Source organism: Entelurus aequoreus, linkage group LG23, assembly GCF_033978785.1.
Source record: "Entelurus aequoreus isolate RoL-2023_Sb linkage group LG23, RoL_Eaeq_v1.1, whole genome shotgun sequence".
NCBI classification, from domain to species: domain Eukaryota; kingdom Metazoa; phylum Chordata; class Actinopteri; order Syngnathiformes; family Syngnathidae; genus Entelurus; species Entelurus aequoreus.
This window is the reverse complement of record NC_084753.1, coordinates 32,989,325-33,004,934: the sequence shown is the minus strand read 5'-3', so window position 1 is coordinate 33,004,934 and position 15,610 is coordinate 32,989,325. Positions and strand designations below refer to the sequence as shown.

At 39.5% G+C, this 15,610-nt stretch overlaps 1 protein-coding gene across 1 annotated transcript; it reads left to right on the top strand.

Moving 5' to 3' along the window:
* Positions 1 to 5,515: 5,515 nt before the first annotated feature.
* LOC133640826 (trace amine-associated receptor 1-like) lies at positions 5,516 to 6,493 on the top strand. The gene has a single exon (XM_062034504.1). It carries the CDS (start codon positions 5,516 to 5,518, stop codon positions 6,491 to 6,493), a length of 978 nt encoding a protein of 325 aa, XP_061890488.1.
* The last annotated feature ends 9,117 nt before the right edge of the window (positions 6,494 to 15,610 follow it).

The following is a 15,610-nucleotide window of genomic DNA, read 5'->3' as shown; positions in this document are numbered from 1 at the left end:
CTCATTGAATTCGGGGCTGAGCTGCCTTGACGCGAGTGTTTCCCGGTGAATGACACATTGTGTCCAATGCGCATTTGGCGCAACCCTCTTTATTAGAGCCTGCAGCCCGTTTCTTGACTTTGCCATGCGCGCCATCAGAGCAAAAGCCCACACAGTTTTCCCATTTAAGGTCGTGTTCTTTGAGGAAACTGTCCATTATCTCGAACAGCTCATCAGCAGTGGCTCTATTTTTTATGTATTTGCAAAACAGCAAATCCTCGCACAGTGACTCGCCATTCACAAAGCTTCCGCTTAGCCCCGCCCCCATTAGTTACTGTTGCTGTCTGTCAAACTTTCGCTCCTACCTAGAAATGTAAAGCATACAGGAAAAAAAGTAATTTACATTTATCTATATAGCGGATTTCACAGACAGAATCACAAAGTGATTTCCAGTGTGTATAGAAAATGAAAGCATAGTAAAAAAAAAAATCAAAGAATATAATAATAAAAAAATAAAAAAAATAAAAGTGAAATTTCCTCCCGTTCCTCGCGCCCCACCTGTCATGTCTCTATTCCCCACCAGTGGGGCGCGCCCCACACTTTGAGAAACGCTGCCTTAAACCGAGCATCCTTGGGATGATGCAGAATCTTTGAAGAAGACTTTCTATGTGATGATCTTCTTTGAATAGTTATTTTCTCAATGTTGACGTTTGGAAACCGGAACAGACAAAACATAATTATTTGTGTTGAATTAATGTCACGGGTAAAGTAAAAGAAGTAGCTCTTAAAACTCAGGACATTGCTACAAATACAATTTTTAATGTTGGCAAGTGGCAAACAATTTAGAATCAGAATCAGAATCAGAATAGTTTTATTGCCATTGTTTGAGAACGGGTTCACAAACTAGGAATTTTTCTTGGTGCAAACGTGCGACATAAAACACATATAACACATATTTGGTATAAAAAGAGCTGTGACTGAGCTATCAGATAGACTTAGAAGGGATTCAAGAAATTCAAGGAGCTGCTGTTAGGAGTTCTTGTTCATTTGCCTGATGGCCGAGGGGAAAAAACTGTTCAGGTGGCGGGAGGTGTGGGTCTGGATGGAGCGTAGTCTCCTGCCTGAGGGGAGAGGGGAGAATAGTGTGTGTCCAGGGTGAGAAGAGTCAGCTGTGATCCGACCCACACGCCTCCTGGTCCTGGAGGAGAACAAGTCCTGGAGGGATGGGAGCTTGCAGCCAATCACCTTCTCCGCAGCACGTACGATGCGTTGCAGTCTATTCTTATCCTGGACTGTGGCGCCGGGGAACCACTCTGTGATGGAGGAGGTCAGGATGGACTCTATGATGGCTGAGTAAAACTGCACCAGCATCTCGGTCGGCACCTTAAGTTTCCTCAGCTGCCGCAGGAAGTACATCCTCTGCTGGGCCTTCTTGATGAGGGAGCTGATGGTCAGCTCCCACTTGAGGTCCTGGGTGATGGTGGTGCCCAAGAAACGGAAGGAGTCCACAATGGGGACGGGGGTGGGAGAGTCAATCAGGGTGAGGGGGGATGGTGGGGCTGTGACTTTCCTGAAGTCCATGATCATCTCCACTGTTTTCTGGGCGTTCAGCTCCAGGTTATTGAGGCTGCACCAGGACGTCAGCCGGTCTACCTCTCTCCTGTAGACGGACTCATCGCCATTCGAGATGAGCCCGATGAGGGTGGTGTCATCCGCAAACTTGAGCAGTTTTACGGATTGGTGACTGGAGGTGCAGCAGTTTGTATACAGGGAGAAGAGCCAGGGGGAGAGTACACAGCCCTGAGGAGTACCAGTGTTTGTGGTTCGACTGTCCGAGACAATCTTCCCCAGCCTTACGTGCTGTCTTCGGTCTGTCAGGAAGTCATTAATCCAACTGCAGAGGGAGTCGGGCACGCTGAGCTGGTAGAGCTTGTCTCGTAGCAGTCCAGGGAGGATGGTGTTGAAGGCAGAGCTGAAGTCCACAAACAGGATCCTAGCGTAGGTTCCTGGGGAGTCCAGGTGCTCCAGGATGAAGTGGAGGGCCAGGTTCACTGCATCATCCACAGACCTGTTGGCTCTGTAGGCGAACTGCAGTGGGTCCAGGAGGGGGGCGGTGATGTCCTTGAGGTGAGGCAGGACCAAGCGCTCAAAGGACTTCATGACCACAGACGTCAGCGCGACCGGCCTGTAGTCATTTAGTCCTGTGATCCGTGCTTTCTTGGGGACAGGGACAATGGTAGAGGTCTTAAAGCAGGACGGCACGCGGCATAGCTCCAGAGAGGTGTTAAAAATGTCAGTGAAGACAGGAGCCAGCTGGTCCGCACAGTGTCTGAGAGTGGAGGGGGAGACACCATCCGGCCCGGGGGCCTTCCGCGTATTCAGCTTCAAGAACTGCCGGCGTACATCCTCTTCTTTAATGGAGAGGGTCTTTACAGTCTTATTGTGTTTACATTTACATTGTGACTATTTTCTTACGGTTAAAAGGACTCAAATTAAAAGAAATCAAACTACATAAAAAAATAAAAACAATTCACTGCCCTGAAATTATTTTTAAAAAACACTAAAATTTGACAATATATAACAATAATTAATGAACGCTTTTGTACACACCTTTTTAGTCAGCAATGTGCACGCTTTTGTACACACCTTTTTAGTCAGCATTGAATGTGCATGCTTTTGTACACACATTTTTAGTCAGAAATGTGAGCGCTTTTGTACACACCTTTTTAGTCAGAAATGTGCACGCTTTTGTACACACCTTTTTAGTCAGAAATGTGCATGCTTTTGTACACACCTTTTTAGTCATTAATGTGCACGCGTTTGTACACACCTTTTTAGTCAGAAATGTGCACGCTTTTGTACACACCTTTTTAGTCATAAATGTGCACGCTTTTGTACACACCTTTTTAGTCATAAATGTGCATGCTTTTGTACACACCTTTTTAGTAAAAAATGTGCACGCTTTTGTACACACCTTTTTAGTCAGAAGTGTGCACGCTTTTGTACACACACCTTTTTAGTCAGAAATGTGCACGCTTTTGTACACACCTTTTTAGTCAGAAGTGTGCACGTCTTTGTACACACTTTTTAGTCAGAAATGTGCACGCTTTTGTACACACCTTTTTAGTCAGAAATGTGCACGCTTTTGTACACACCTTTTTAGTCAGAAGTGTGCACGTCTTTGTACACACTTTTTTAGTCATAAATGAGCACACTTTTGTAGTCAACCTTTTAGTCATAAATGTGCACGCTTTTGTACACACCTTTTAGTCAGAAGTGTGCACACTTTTGTACACACCTTTTTAGTCAGAAGTGTGCACGCTTTTGTTCACACCTTTTTAGTCAGAAGTGTGCACGCTTTTGTACACACCTTTTTAGTCAGAAATGTGCACGCTTTTCTACATATCATACATATTAGTCAGAAGTGTGCTCGCTTTTGTACACACCTTTTTAGTCATAAATGTGCATGCTTTTGTACACACTTTTTCAGTCAGAAATGTGTACGCTTTTGTACACCTTTTTAGTCAGAAGTGTGCACGCTTTTGTACACACCTATTTAGTCAGAAATGTGCACGCTTTTGTACACACCTTTTTAGTCAGAAATGTGCACGCTTTTGTACACACCTTTTTAGTCAGAAGTGTGCACGTCTTTGTACACACTTTTTTAGTCATAAATGAGCACACTTTTGTAGTCAACCTTTTAGTCATAAATGTGCACGCTTTTGTACACACCTTTTAGTCAGAAGTGTGCACACTTTTGTACACACCTTTTTAGTCAGAAGTGTGCACGCTTTAGAACACACTTTTTTTTAGTCATAAATGAGCACACTTTTGTACTCAACCTTTTAGTAATAAATGTGCACGCTTTTGTACACACCTTTTTAGTCAGAAGTGTGCACGCTTTTGTACACACCTTTTTAGTCAGAAGTGTGCACGCTTTTGTACACACGTTTTTAGTCAGAAGTGTGCACGCTTTTGTACACACCTTTTTAGTCAGAAGTGTGCACGCTTTTGTACACACCTTTTTAGTCAGAAGTGTGCACGCTTTTGTACACACCTTTTTAGTCAGAAGTGTGCACGCTTTTGTACACACCTTTTTAGTATCATGAATCAATTTAAGTGGACCCCGACTTAAACAAGTTGAAAAACGTATTGGGTGTTACCATTTAGTGGTCAATTGTACGGAATATGTACTGTACTGTGCAATCTACTAATAAAAGTTTCAATCAATCAATCACAAAAAACCATACAGGCACGTTCTCAGTTGGTTATTTATGCCTCATATAACGTACACTTATTCAGCCTGTTGTTCACTATTCTTTATTTATTTTAAATTGCCTTTCAAATTTCAAACTTCCACCTTCTACCTTCCTAGTCACGTCCGTTGTGTCCTTGGGCAAGACACTTCACCCTTTGCCTCTGATGGCTGCTGGTTAGCGCCTTGCATGGCAGCTCCCGCCATCAGTGTGTGAATGTGTGTGTGAATGGGTAAATGTGGAAATACTGTCAAAGCGCTTTGAGTACTGATGGAACGAGATATTTTCCATACATCCATATTTAAGTGTTACTTCTTTCTAAAAACTCCTATAGTCATATTTACATCAGCTAATGTCTCGTGTGGTACAAAGTGCTTAGATTCGAGTGTCCTTGGTTAGAGTCAGAGCACTGTCTTTGTTGAGACTGCCATTACATTCCTAAGATAAGAAGCACAGCTAGACTGGGGAAAACAGCAGGTGGGGGGGACAGGAGAAGGAGGAAGTAGACAGGAGTTCCGGGGTTTTGGTAGACCGATCTGGACCGGGCTAGGGAACGCTTGGGTGCTGGATTGGTCTCATTATTGCCAAAGCTTTGACAATAAACAACGAAATACCAACTACTGCTTTTGGTGGTCAATTTAACATCAGCTTATTTGCCATTAAAAGAACTTGGGAGTGGACAGCAGACTTTGACTTCCTTGGGAGGAAGAGCTGTCGACGCAACAGTACCTTGAAGGTAGAAAAGCGCTATACAAGTATAACCCATTTATTTATTTATTTAAATGTCTATTCTTGGTGTTGGCTTTTATCAAATACATTTCCCCCAAAAAATGTGACGTATACTCCAGTGCAACCTCTATATGTTTTTTTCCTTCTTTATTATGCATTTTCGGCCGGTGCGACTTATACTCCGGAGCGACTTATACTCCGAAAAGAGGTACCAGTAGGTAAGAAAAGTTGCTTTTGCATAACAGGGCCACTTTAATACCTTCAATTTCTAGTTGTGTTATTCAACCTTTAGGAAAGGACCTTGGGTATTATGAAGTATGACATGCTAAATCATACCCGAGAATGAGGCCCAACTCACATTCCATCTGATTGGAGGAGAGATTTTGTTTGCGGAATATGCTTATGATCGGTGATTATAAATATGGCTTGATGGCTGCGACACACACACCTGAGGAGGCGTCTGCAGGTGAGAGTCCTGTTTGTCCCGACGTGCATGAAGTGCATGTTCATTCCACTAATATTGTGCGTGATTATTGCAGATATCGAGGAGAATGGGAGCAGAGTCCATGGTCAACTGGACCTATGATCTTAACGTCATGCATCCTTGTTATGAATCTGACAATGCATCTGTGTCATTTAGCAGCCGGCCTTCCGTGACCTGTGTTTCAGTCTATGTTCTCCTTGCTCTGTTGTCTGCTGTGACAATATGTGGGAACCTTCTGGTCATCATTTCTGTCATGCACTTCCAGCAGCTTCACACTCCCACTAATTATCTCATCTTATCTCTTTCCGTGGCCGACCTGCTGGTGGGCCTTCTGGTGTTTCCTTTCAGCATGACTTTGACTGTCACCGCCTGTCTCCATCGCCACCTTTTCGCCTGTCAGATACGGGACAGCCTGGATATCATACTCTGCACCACTTCTATTCTCAACCTGTGCTGCATTTCCATAGACCGATACTACGCCGTGTGCCGGCCGCTGTCGTACGCGTCCAAGATGAGCGACCGGGTGGCGTCCGCGATGATCGGGGCGTGTTGGAGCGTCGCGGTTGTGATTGCGCTCGGTATTACGGTCGGAGGATTCAGCCAAGGAACTTGCGGTGAAATGTGCTCAGTTCATGTTTTGCTTGCAAACATCATGGGACCACTTTTCTCCTTCTACCTGCCTGCAGTGGTCATGAGCTGCATCTACCTGAAGATCTTCTTCGTGGCTCAGAAGCAGCTGAGCAACATCCACGCTTCAAAGTCTGTGAGCAAAGTGGAGAGGAAAGCCACCAGGACTCTGGCCATTGTTATGGGAGTCTTCTTACTATTCATGACTCCATACTTTTTTTCCGTGGTCTTCCAGCCGTTATTCCGCAGTCCTCCGTCGGTGGCGGTCATGGAGACCCTGAACTGGCTCACCTTGTCCAACTCCATGCTCAATCCTTTCATCTATGCTTTCTTCTACAACTGGTTCCGCTCCGCTTTCAAAATGATCCTAACCGGCAAAATATTTCAAGGAGATCTTGCCAACAGCAATTTATTCTGACGAAACGGCAGAGTTATGATTTGTTACATAAATTCTTACAAAGGCTGTGTTGCATGTGCAGGTGAATCTCCTAATCGGGAGTAAGATGAAACCAAGTAATGCTGGTAATAGTGTGCCCTCTAAACCAGTGGTTCTTAACCTTGTTGGAGGTACCGAGCCCCACCAGTTTCATATGCGCATTTACCGAACCCGAACCGTAATCATACAATTATGTTATTATATTAAAGAAATACTAATACAGATATATTTTACAAACAGAAAGTTACAGGAATGTACACATAATCCAATGTTTACATCTCATTGTGCAACATGTGAATGTTTTAGTGGGAACTAAATGCGATATCTGAAAGGGGTACACATTATTTCCAAAGTAGGACCCCCACCCAGACATATAATACTAGTACACAGCTCATGAAAAACAACATGTTATAGTCATTGTAAGTGGGCCAAAACACTTATATTAGAAAATAATCTCATGGAAATTACTGCTATTATTTGATTACAACAATAAAACATTGAACTTGTTATTTAGTCAGGTTTGGGACAGGTGTGCTGCAGATGTGACCACAGTGCATGTGCACGTCTGACGTCGCTCATATGTGCTCCACCCAATGCCCAATGAGTTTTTGCTTTTGCTCACACATATGGAAAATTAGAGGGAAGAATTAGAGGGAGAAGTTTTTATTTACACGATGAGTCGGGCGTGTCTTGACCTCCGCGGCGGAGACTCTGCCGAACCCCTGAGGCCGACTCACCGAACCCCTAGGGTTCGATCGAACCCAGGTTAAGAACCACTGCTCTAAACGGTATACCGCCAAATCTCGAATAATACATCTGTTTCCCGAAAAAGCTACAAACATGTTTCAAACTGTAAATCACGCAAAAAAAATTAAAATTCAAAGGAGACTAGGTTAACACTTACAACACCTTTTGTCCTAAATATTGTTCAGAGCTACAATATTTAGTGTTGCCAATCAACTTATCCCCAGGTGCATGTCTTTGGAGGTTGGAGGAAGCTGGAGTGCCCGGGATGAACATGCAAACTCCACACAGAAAAACCCCGAGCCTGGGGATTGAACCCAGGACCTTCGCATTGTGAGGCACATGCACTAACCCCTGTTCTACCATGGTCCCTACCCCAGAAATGTCTTTCACGGTAATTGTAGCATACCAACCGCCCACAGCTACAGACATTTTTCTCAGTTCATTTTCAGACATCCTCAAACAGCACAGTATGAAAGACTTGAATGTTATGGGGGGCTTTAAACTGGACTGGTTGAAGAGGTCACGCAGAAAGAAACTTAAGGATATTATAAACGGCCTCCACATGACACAAATGATAAGCAGCCCTACTAGAATTACACACTTAAGTTAAACTTAAAGAACCAATGATTGTCACACTCACTAGGTGTGGTGAACTTTGTCCTCTGCATTTGACCCATCCCCTTGTTCACCCCCTGGGAGGTGAAGGGAGCAGTGGGCAGCAGCATTTTTGGTGATTTAACCCCCAATTCCAACCCTTAAAGCTGAGTGCCAAGCAGGGAGGTAATGGGTCCCATTTTTATAGTCTTTGGTATGACTCGGTTTGAACTCACAACCTACCGATCTCAGGGCCACTTCTCCCGAAACTTACTGGATTTGGTATTTACTAGTAAACCTGATCACATAGAAAAAACGTTCAATTTACCAACAGGCTTATCAGACCATAACATCACACTGATAACACGGAAATTTTCAAGATTTAGGCACCACGACCAAAAAGGTACACAAAAGTGCTTGCCCTATAACCCTAAAAAAAAGACCAATTCTTGCTGGAGAACAAACTTAAAATTGTCCCATAGAGTGGATAAGCATTGATGACCTAAGGACAAAAATCAAAGAGATTATCTGTAAATACACTAAACAAATCCCAGAAAAAAAAGTGCTACAATAAAAATACCTTGGATTATTTAAACAATTTAGACTCCTTTGAAAAATCGGGATTCAGTTCTCATAAGAGCTACTAAAACAGGTCTAAATACGGATCAAATTACTTTTAAAAGTTTGAGGAACAAAGTTACAACGATGCTCTGGAAGGCCAGGGCTGATTTTCACTTGGAATGAATCAAAGCTGCAAAAGGGAACATTAGAAAGTTCTGGAAAAGCATTGAAAAACTCACTGGAAGAGAGCAAACAAGGAACAACACCATAACGTTAAATATCGACGGCATTACTGTCACAGTCTGGACATCAGTAATCATTTTAATGAACATTTCATAGAGTTCGTACAAACCCTTCGTAAAAGTTTCCCTCAAAACCAGTGCAAATAATTGACATTTATTCAGGATGGATTAAGTTTAGAATTAACAAATGAAACAAAGGTAAACAAAATCTTCTCCACATTATCAAGCTCACGGTCTAGACCAGGGGTTGGCAACCCAAAACGTTAAAATAGCCATATTGGACCAAAAATACAAAAATCAAGAGCCGTAAAAAATGAAAAGCTGTATATAAGTATTATATTGAAGGCAACACATGACCTAAGTGTCTATATTACCTATGATAGCCTACTATCAAAATGACTATTGTGTCGCAGGCTGAAGGAAATATTTGTTGTAATATTTATTCTACACATTTTTACAACATTAGAAACCATTAATAAATCAGAGGCTACTCAGAAGGTGAGATAACTCCTGGAAATTACTGGCTTTTAATGGCCAGAGTGTGTGTGTCCAAGTTAAAGGAAATGTCAGGCTGTCTTTGTCAGGCTTGTCCCTGACAGTTTGGTTTTGTTTTAGTTTTTCCTCTGTGTTTGTCTTCATTTCCTGTCAGCGCTTTTATTTTGGTTGTTTCCTGCTTGTCTCCCTGAGCGCTGTTTCCCCGCAACTGCGGCTGATTGGCACCTGGCCACACCTGGTGTCAATCAGCCAGCTGCTATTTAAACCTGCCTTGCCATCCAGTCTGTACTGGAGTATTGTCATTAATACTTGTCGATGTCGTTGTCGCTGTTTGCGGTAAGCTGTTCCTGTTTGCTGTCTCCTAGCTCCTTGTTTCTTGTTATCCTGTTAGCTGTTAGCTGTTAGCTGTTTCCAGTTGGCCTGTTCCTGGTTCCTGGTTTGTGTATTTTCTTAATTTTCGGACATTAAATCATGTTTTCCTGCACAAAGACTGCCGTCTCTGCATCTTGGGGTTCGTCACCAACACTTCCTGACAAGTTGTTTACAGACTGGTCGCTCTCATCAGAATGACAAGAAGCTTCCGGTCACAGGTACGCTCTACTGCCCCCTACTGATAAATGTGGAATTACAGCTCCAAAAATAAATTCAAACGACAAAATAAAATAAATAAATCAACACAAAAATGGGTGGGTCACATTTGCTGTGGTCTGGAACAACATGGCACACAAAAAGCAGCCAATATTTCATACAGATTATGTGTCATGAGACATGCAAAACTAAATTATATACAAAGAAGATAAAAGTCAAGGAAATTAAATGAGCTCAAATATACCTACAAATGAGGCATAATGATGCAATATGTACATACAGCTAGCCTAAATAGCATGTTAGCCCTGATTAGCTTGCAGTCATGCAGTGACCAAATGTGCCTGATTAGCACTCCAACAAGTCGATAACATCAACAAAGTTCACCTTTGTGCATTCACGCACAGTATAAAACTTTTGGTGGACAAAATGAGACAAAGAAGGAGGTGAGAAAAGTTGCTTTTGCATAACAGGGCCTCTTTAATAGCTTCAATTTCTAGTTGTGTTATTCAACCTTTAGGAAAGGACCTTGTGTATTATGAAGTATGACATGCTAAATCATACCCGAGAATGAGGCCCAACTCACATTCCATCTGATTGGAGGAGAGATTTTGTTTGCGGAATATGCTTATGATCGGTGATTATAAATATGGCTTGATGGCTGCGACACACACACCTGAGGAGGCGTCTGCAGGTGAGAGTCCTGTTTGTCCCGACGTGCATGAAGTGAATGTTCATTCCACTAATATTGTGCGTGATTATTGCAGATATCGAGGAGAATGGGAGCAGAGTCCATGGTCAACTGGACCTATGATCTTAACGTCATGCATCCTTGTTATGAATCTGACAATGCATCTGTGACATTTAGCAGCCGGCCTTCCGTGACCTGTGTTTCAGTCTATGTTCTCCTTGCTCTGTTGTCTGCTGTGACAATATGTGGGAACCTTCTGGTCATCATCGGATTGTGCCGATTGTACTTTGATTTGACGTAATATTAGCTGTTTTACTTTAATGTACTTTGGCATGTTTGACAGGTTTTATGTGTTGATTGGTAGGACTGGGCAATGATGGTGTGACAATATGGACCCCAATATTAAATGGGTTATGCTTGGGCCATTGATGAAACTCCTCCATCCCCTTCGGTCTTGTGCCCTCCGCTCCAGTTGTTGCCATGGCAGCCCTTGCGCCTTCATCTCCTGCTCTGTGGTTCTTCTCCAGGTGGCTCTAGGCCAGAGGTGTCCAAAGTGCGGCCCCCCACACATTCTGCAAAAATTGCAAAATTGATAGTATTGCAAAAATTAAAAAAAACATTTTAAAAAAGTGGAATGAGGTGAAATCTAACGAGAAAAAGTTACAATGTTGACACAAAGCTGCCATGCAGGCTGGTTTTTTTTTCTTTTGTCTTTGTTTATTTTTATTTTTTTTGCCATTGCTCAAAAAAAAAAAAAAAAAAAAAAAATCTCTGTTTCAATGAATTATTACTTAAAAAATGTCACTTTAAAATGTTTTATGTGGAAAAAATATTGCATATATTGTGTGGTTGCCGAGTGTTACTGACACTGATACTTTTTGCATGAAGTATTTTCAACATCTTTAAACAATTTTGTGATATGTCTTTTTGGTAACACTTTAGTATGGGGAAAACATATTCACCATGAATTAGTTGCTTATTAACATGCAAATTAGTAACATATTGGCTCTTAATTAGTCATTAGTAAGTACTTATTAATGCCTTATTCTGCATGGCCTTATTATACAACCAGTAAGCCATTAACTAAGAGTCTTCCCTCAATAACCTCAGAATTATTGCTTATTAGTAACCCTAACCCTAACCCCTAACCCTTATATGTTCCCCTAGTGTCCAAATAACTCTAAATTACCGTATTTTTCGGAGTATAAGTCGCACCGGCCGAAAATGCATAATAAAGAAGGAAAAAAACATATATAAGTCGCACTGGAGTATAAGTCGCATTTTTGGGGACATTTATTTGATAAAACCCAACACCAAGAATAGACATATTGCATATATTGTGTGGTTGCCATAAAAAAAACATCAAAGTTGTATTTGACAAAAGAGCATAAAACAAACAAAATAATAGTTCAAACGTAAAATCGACATATATATCTGAAGTTGATCTCGTAATTTAAGTGTTAAAAGTTTTTTTAAAAAAACTAATAAAAATGTATCACTTTGAGTGGGGGACCTTTTGGATCCATAATATATTTAGTAGGATTTTATTTAACATTTCACTGGGATTACTCAAAAATATTAAAGAATTAAAATCAATGGTGTCCTGCATTATTGATCTTTTAGGGCTCTAATTACTAAATACGGCATATTTCAGTTTTACTATAAATAACAAAGTTGTCTTTGACAGAAAAGGCATAATTTTTTTTTTTTTTTTTTTTACTTTATATCAACCTGAAGTTGATATAGAGATTTACTGTAAGCGTTAAATTTTAAAAAATAATAATTTGTCTTATTTTTTACATTTTAATGACTGAGACCCTTTATGGTCCCCGGGAGCCCTAAAGGTTAAAAAAAAAAAAAAAAAAAAATCCATATATTTTGTTAAGGTTTGAAAATGAAAAATATCAAAATGGCCCCCGCATGCTTAAATTTTTCCGTGTGCGGCCCTCAGTGGAAAAAGTTTGGACACCCCTGCTCTAGGCCTTCCTCTCTTCCTCTTGCCTTGCGGGTTCCATGTTAGAGCATGTTTTGTGATAGATTTATTGTGCCTACGCAGTGTGGGACCAATCCAGGTACTCAAAGCGTACTGCAAAAAGTCAGTGTTAAAAAACAAGAAAAAAAAATACAAAAATGAGGGGTATTTTACTTGAACTAAGCAAAATTATCTGCCAATAGAACAAAAAAATGTGGCTTGTCAAGACTTTCCAAAACAAGTCAAATTAGCTAACCTCAATGAACCCAAAAATACCTTAAAATAAGTATATTCTCACTAATAACAAGTGCCCTTTTCTTGGTAGAAAGAAAAAAAAAGAGACCTTTTTGCTCAATATGTTGAAAAATATTCTTAAATGAAGTAAATGCCAGTGCCATTATCTTGACATAATGATATGCGCTCGGCATTACATTTCTTGAAACCAGCAAACTTATACTAAAAACTAATTTATTGTTCTTAATGGAAAGGCAACAAAGCAACCGCTTGTTACTCGCGGGGTCTACTAGCCGTCTAAAAATTAGGGATGTCCGATAATGGCTTTTTGCCGATATCCGATATTCCGATATTGTCCAACTCTTTAATTACCGATAGCGATATCAACCAATACCGATATATACAGTCGTGGAATTAAAACATTATTATGCCTAATTTGGACAACCATGTATGGTGAAGATAAGGTCCTTTTTTAAAATATTAATAAAATAAAATAAGATAAATTAATTAAAAACATTTTCTTGAATAAAAAAGAAAGTAAAACAATATAAAAACAGTTACATAGAAACTAGTAATTAATGAAAATGAGTCAAATTAACTGTTAAAGGTTAGTACTATTAGTGGACCAGCAGCACGCACAATCATGTGTGCTTACGGACTGTATCCCTTGCAGACTGTATTGATATATATTGATATATAATGTAGGAACCAGAATATTAGTAACAGAAAGAAACAACCCTTTTGTGTGAATGAGTGTGAATGGGGGAGGGAGGTTTTTTGGGTTGGTGCACTAATTGTAAGTGTATCTTGTGTTTTTTATGTTGATTTAATAAATTAAAAAAATAAAATAAAAAAACGATACCGATAATTAAAAAAACGATACCGATCATTTCCGATATTACATTTTAAAGCATTTATCGGACATCTCTACTAAAAATGCATTTTTACATGGAGAACATGACATCATCGCGCCAAGTGCGTGCTCTTTTGGTCAATTAGTGCGCATATATACAGCCCGGCCCCCGGCCAAAATGTTTTTCATTGTAATTTTGAAGAATTTATCGGAATGTGCATGAACTATTTCTGTTCAAAATTGTTAGAAATGTTACATGTTTAAATATTAACTGTCAGTTTACTGTACTGTGCCAACTGTACTACTATACGAGTGCGTGTTTTCTATTGTTTCATTGAAAATAAAACCGCAAAGTCCATTTGGTTGTCATCTGTTTTAATTATAAGACACAATTGTGTCAAAGTCATGATTTTTTTTTTTTTCATGCTTGAAATAAGAAATGATTACTTTAAAAAAGCAGTTTTTATACTTGTGAGTGTTGATGACACAGCTTTGCAACACTTGATATTCTAGTTTCAAGCATGTTTTACTCAATATAGGTCATAACATCTCAGCAACAAGCTGTAATATCTTACTGAGATCACTTAGGACCAAAACCCTTAAAACAAGTAAAACACTCCAACATAAAATCTGCTTAGTGAGAAGAATTATCTTATCTGACAGAAAATAAGCAAATATCACCCTTATTTGAGATATTTCATCTTACTTAGATTGCAGTTTTTGCAGTGCGCTTTGACACTATTTCCACATTCACCCATTCACACACACATTCCCACACTGATGGCGGGAGCTAATGCAGGGGGCGGTATAGCTCGGTTGGTAAAGTGGCCGTGCCAGCAACTTGAGGGTTCCAGGTTCGATCCCCACTTCCGCCATCCTAAACTCCATCCGTTGTGTCCTTGGGCAAGACACTTTACCCACCTGCTCTCAGTGCCACCCGCACTGGTTTAAATGTAACTTAGACATTGGGTTTCACTACGTAAAAGCACTTTGAGTCACTAGAGAATAGCGCTATATAAATATAATTCACTTCACTAAACATTGTCAACGGACGTGACAACGTTGGTAGTAGGTGGGGATCGAACCAGGAACCCTCAGGCCACTCTCCCAACTGCGCCAATAATAAGAATTCACGGTATCATGTGATACTGCTCATTTTCTAACATAAGCAGTCATGATATCAGGCATTGCAGATACTGACACTGATACTTTTTGCATGAATTATTTTCAACATCTTTAAACAATTTTGTGATATGTCTTTTTGGTAACACTTTAGTATGGGGAAAACATATTCACCATGAATTAGTTGCTTATTAACATGCAAATTAGTAACATATTGGCTCTTAATTAGTCATTGGTAAGTACTTATTAATGCCTTATTCTGCCTTATTATATTATATTATATATTATTATATATTATATATATATATATATATATATATTATATATTATATATTATATATATTATATATATTATATATATATATTATATATATTTTATATATATATATATATATATATATATATATATATATATATATATATATATATATATATATATATAATATATATTTAATATATATATATATATTATATTATATTATATATATATATTATTATATATATTATATATTATATATTATATATTATATATATATTATATATTATATATATTATTATATTATATATATTAATGCCTTATTATACAACCAGTAAGCCATTAACTAAGAGTCTTCCCTCAATAACCTCAGAATTATTGCTTATTAGTAACCCTAACCCTAACCCCTAACCCTTATATGTTCCCCTAGTGTCCAAATAACTCTAAATTACCGTATTTTTCGGAGTATAAGTCGCACCGGCCGAAAATGCATAATAAAGAAGGAAAAAAACATATATAAGTCGCACTGGAGTATAAGTCGCATTTTTTGGGGACATTTATTTGATAAAAGCCAACACCAAGAATAGACATTTGAAAGGCAATTTAAAATAAATAAAGAATAGCGAACAACAGGCTGAATAAGTGTACGTTATATGAGGCATAAATAACCAACTGAGAACGTGCCTGGTATGTTAACGTAACATATTATGGTAAGAGTCATTCAAATAACTATAACATATAGAACAT

Coding starts and splice junctions, on each gene's coding strand:
- LOC133640826 (XM_062034504.1), top strand. CDS start 5,516: ATGGGAGCAGAGTCCATGGTCAACTGGACCTATGATCTTAACGTCATG.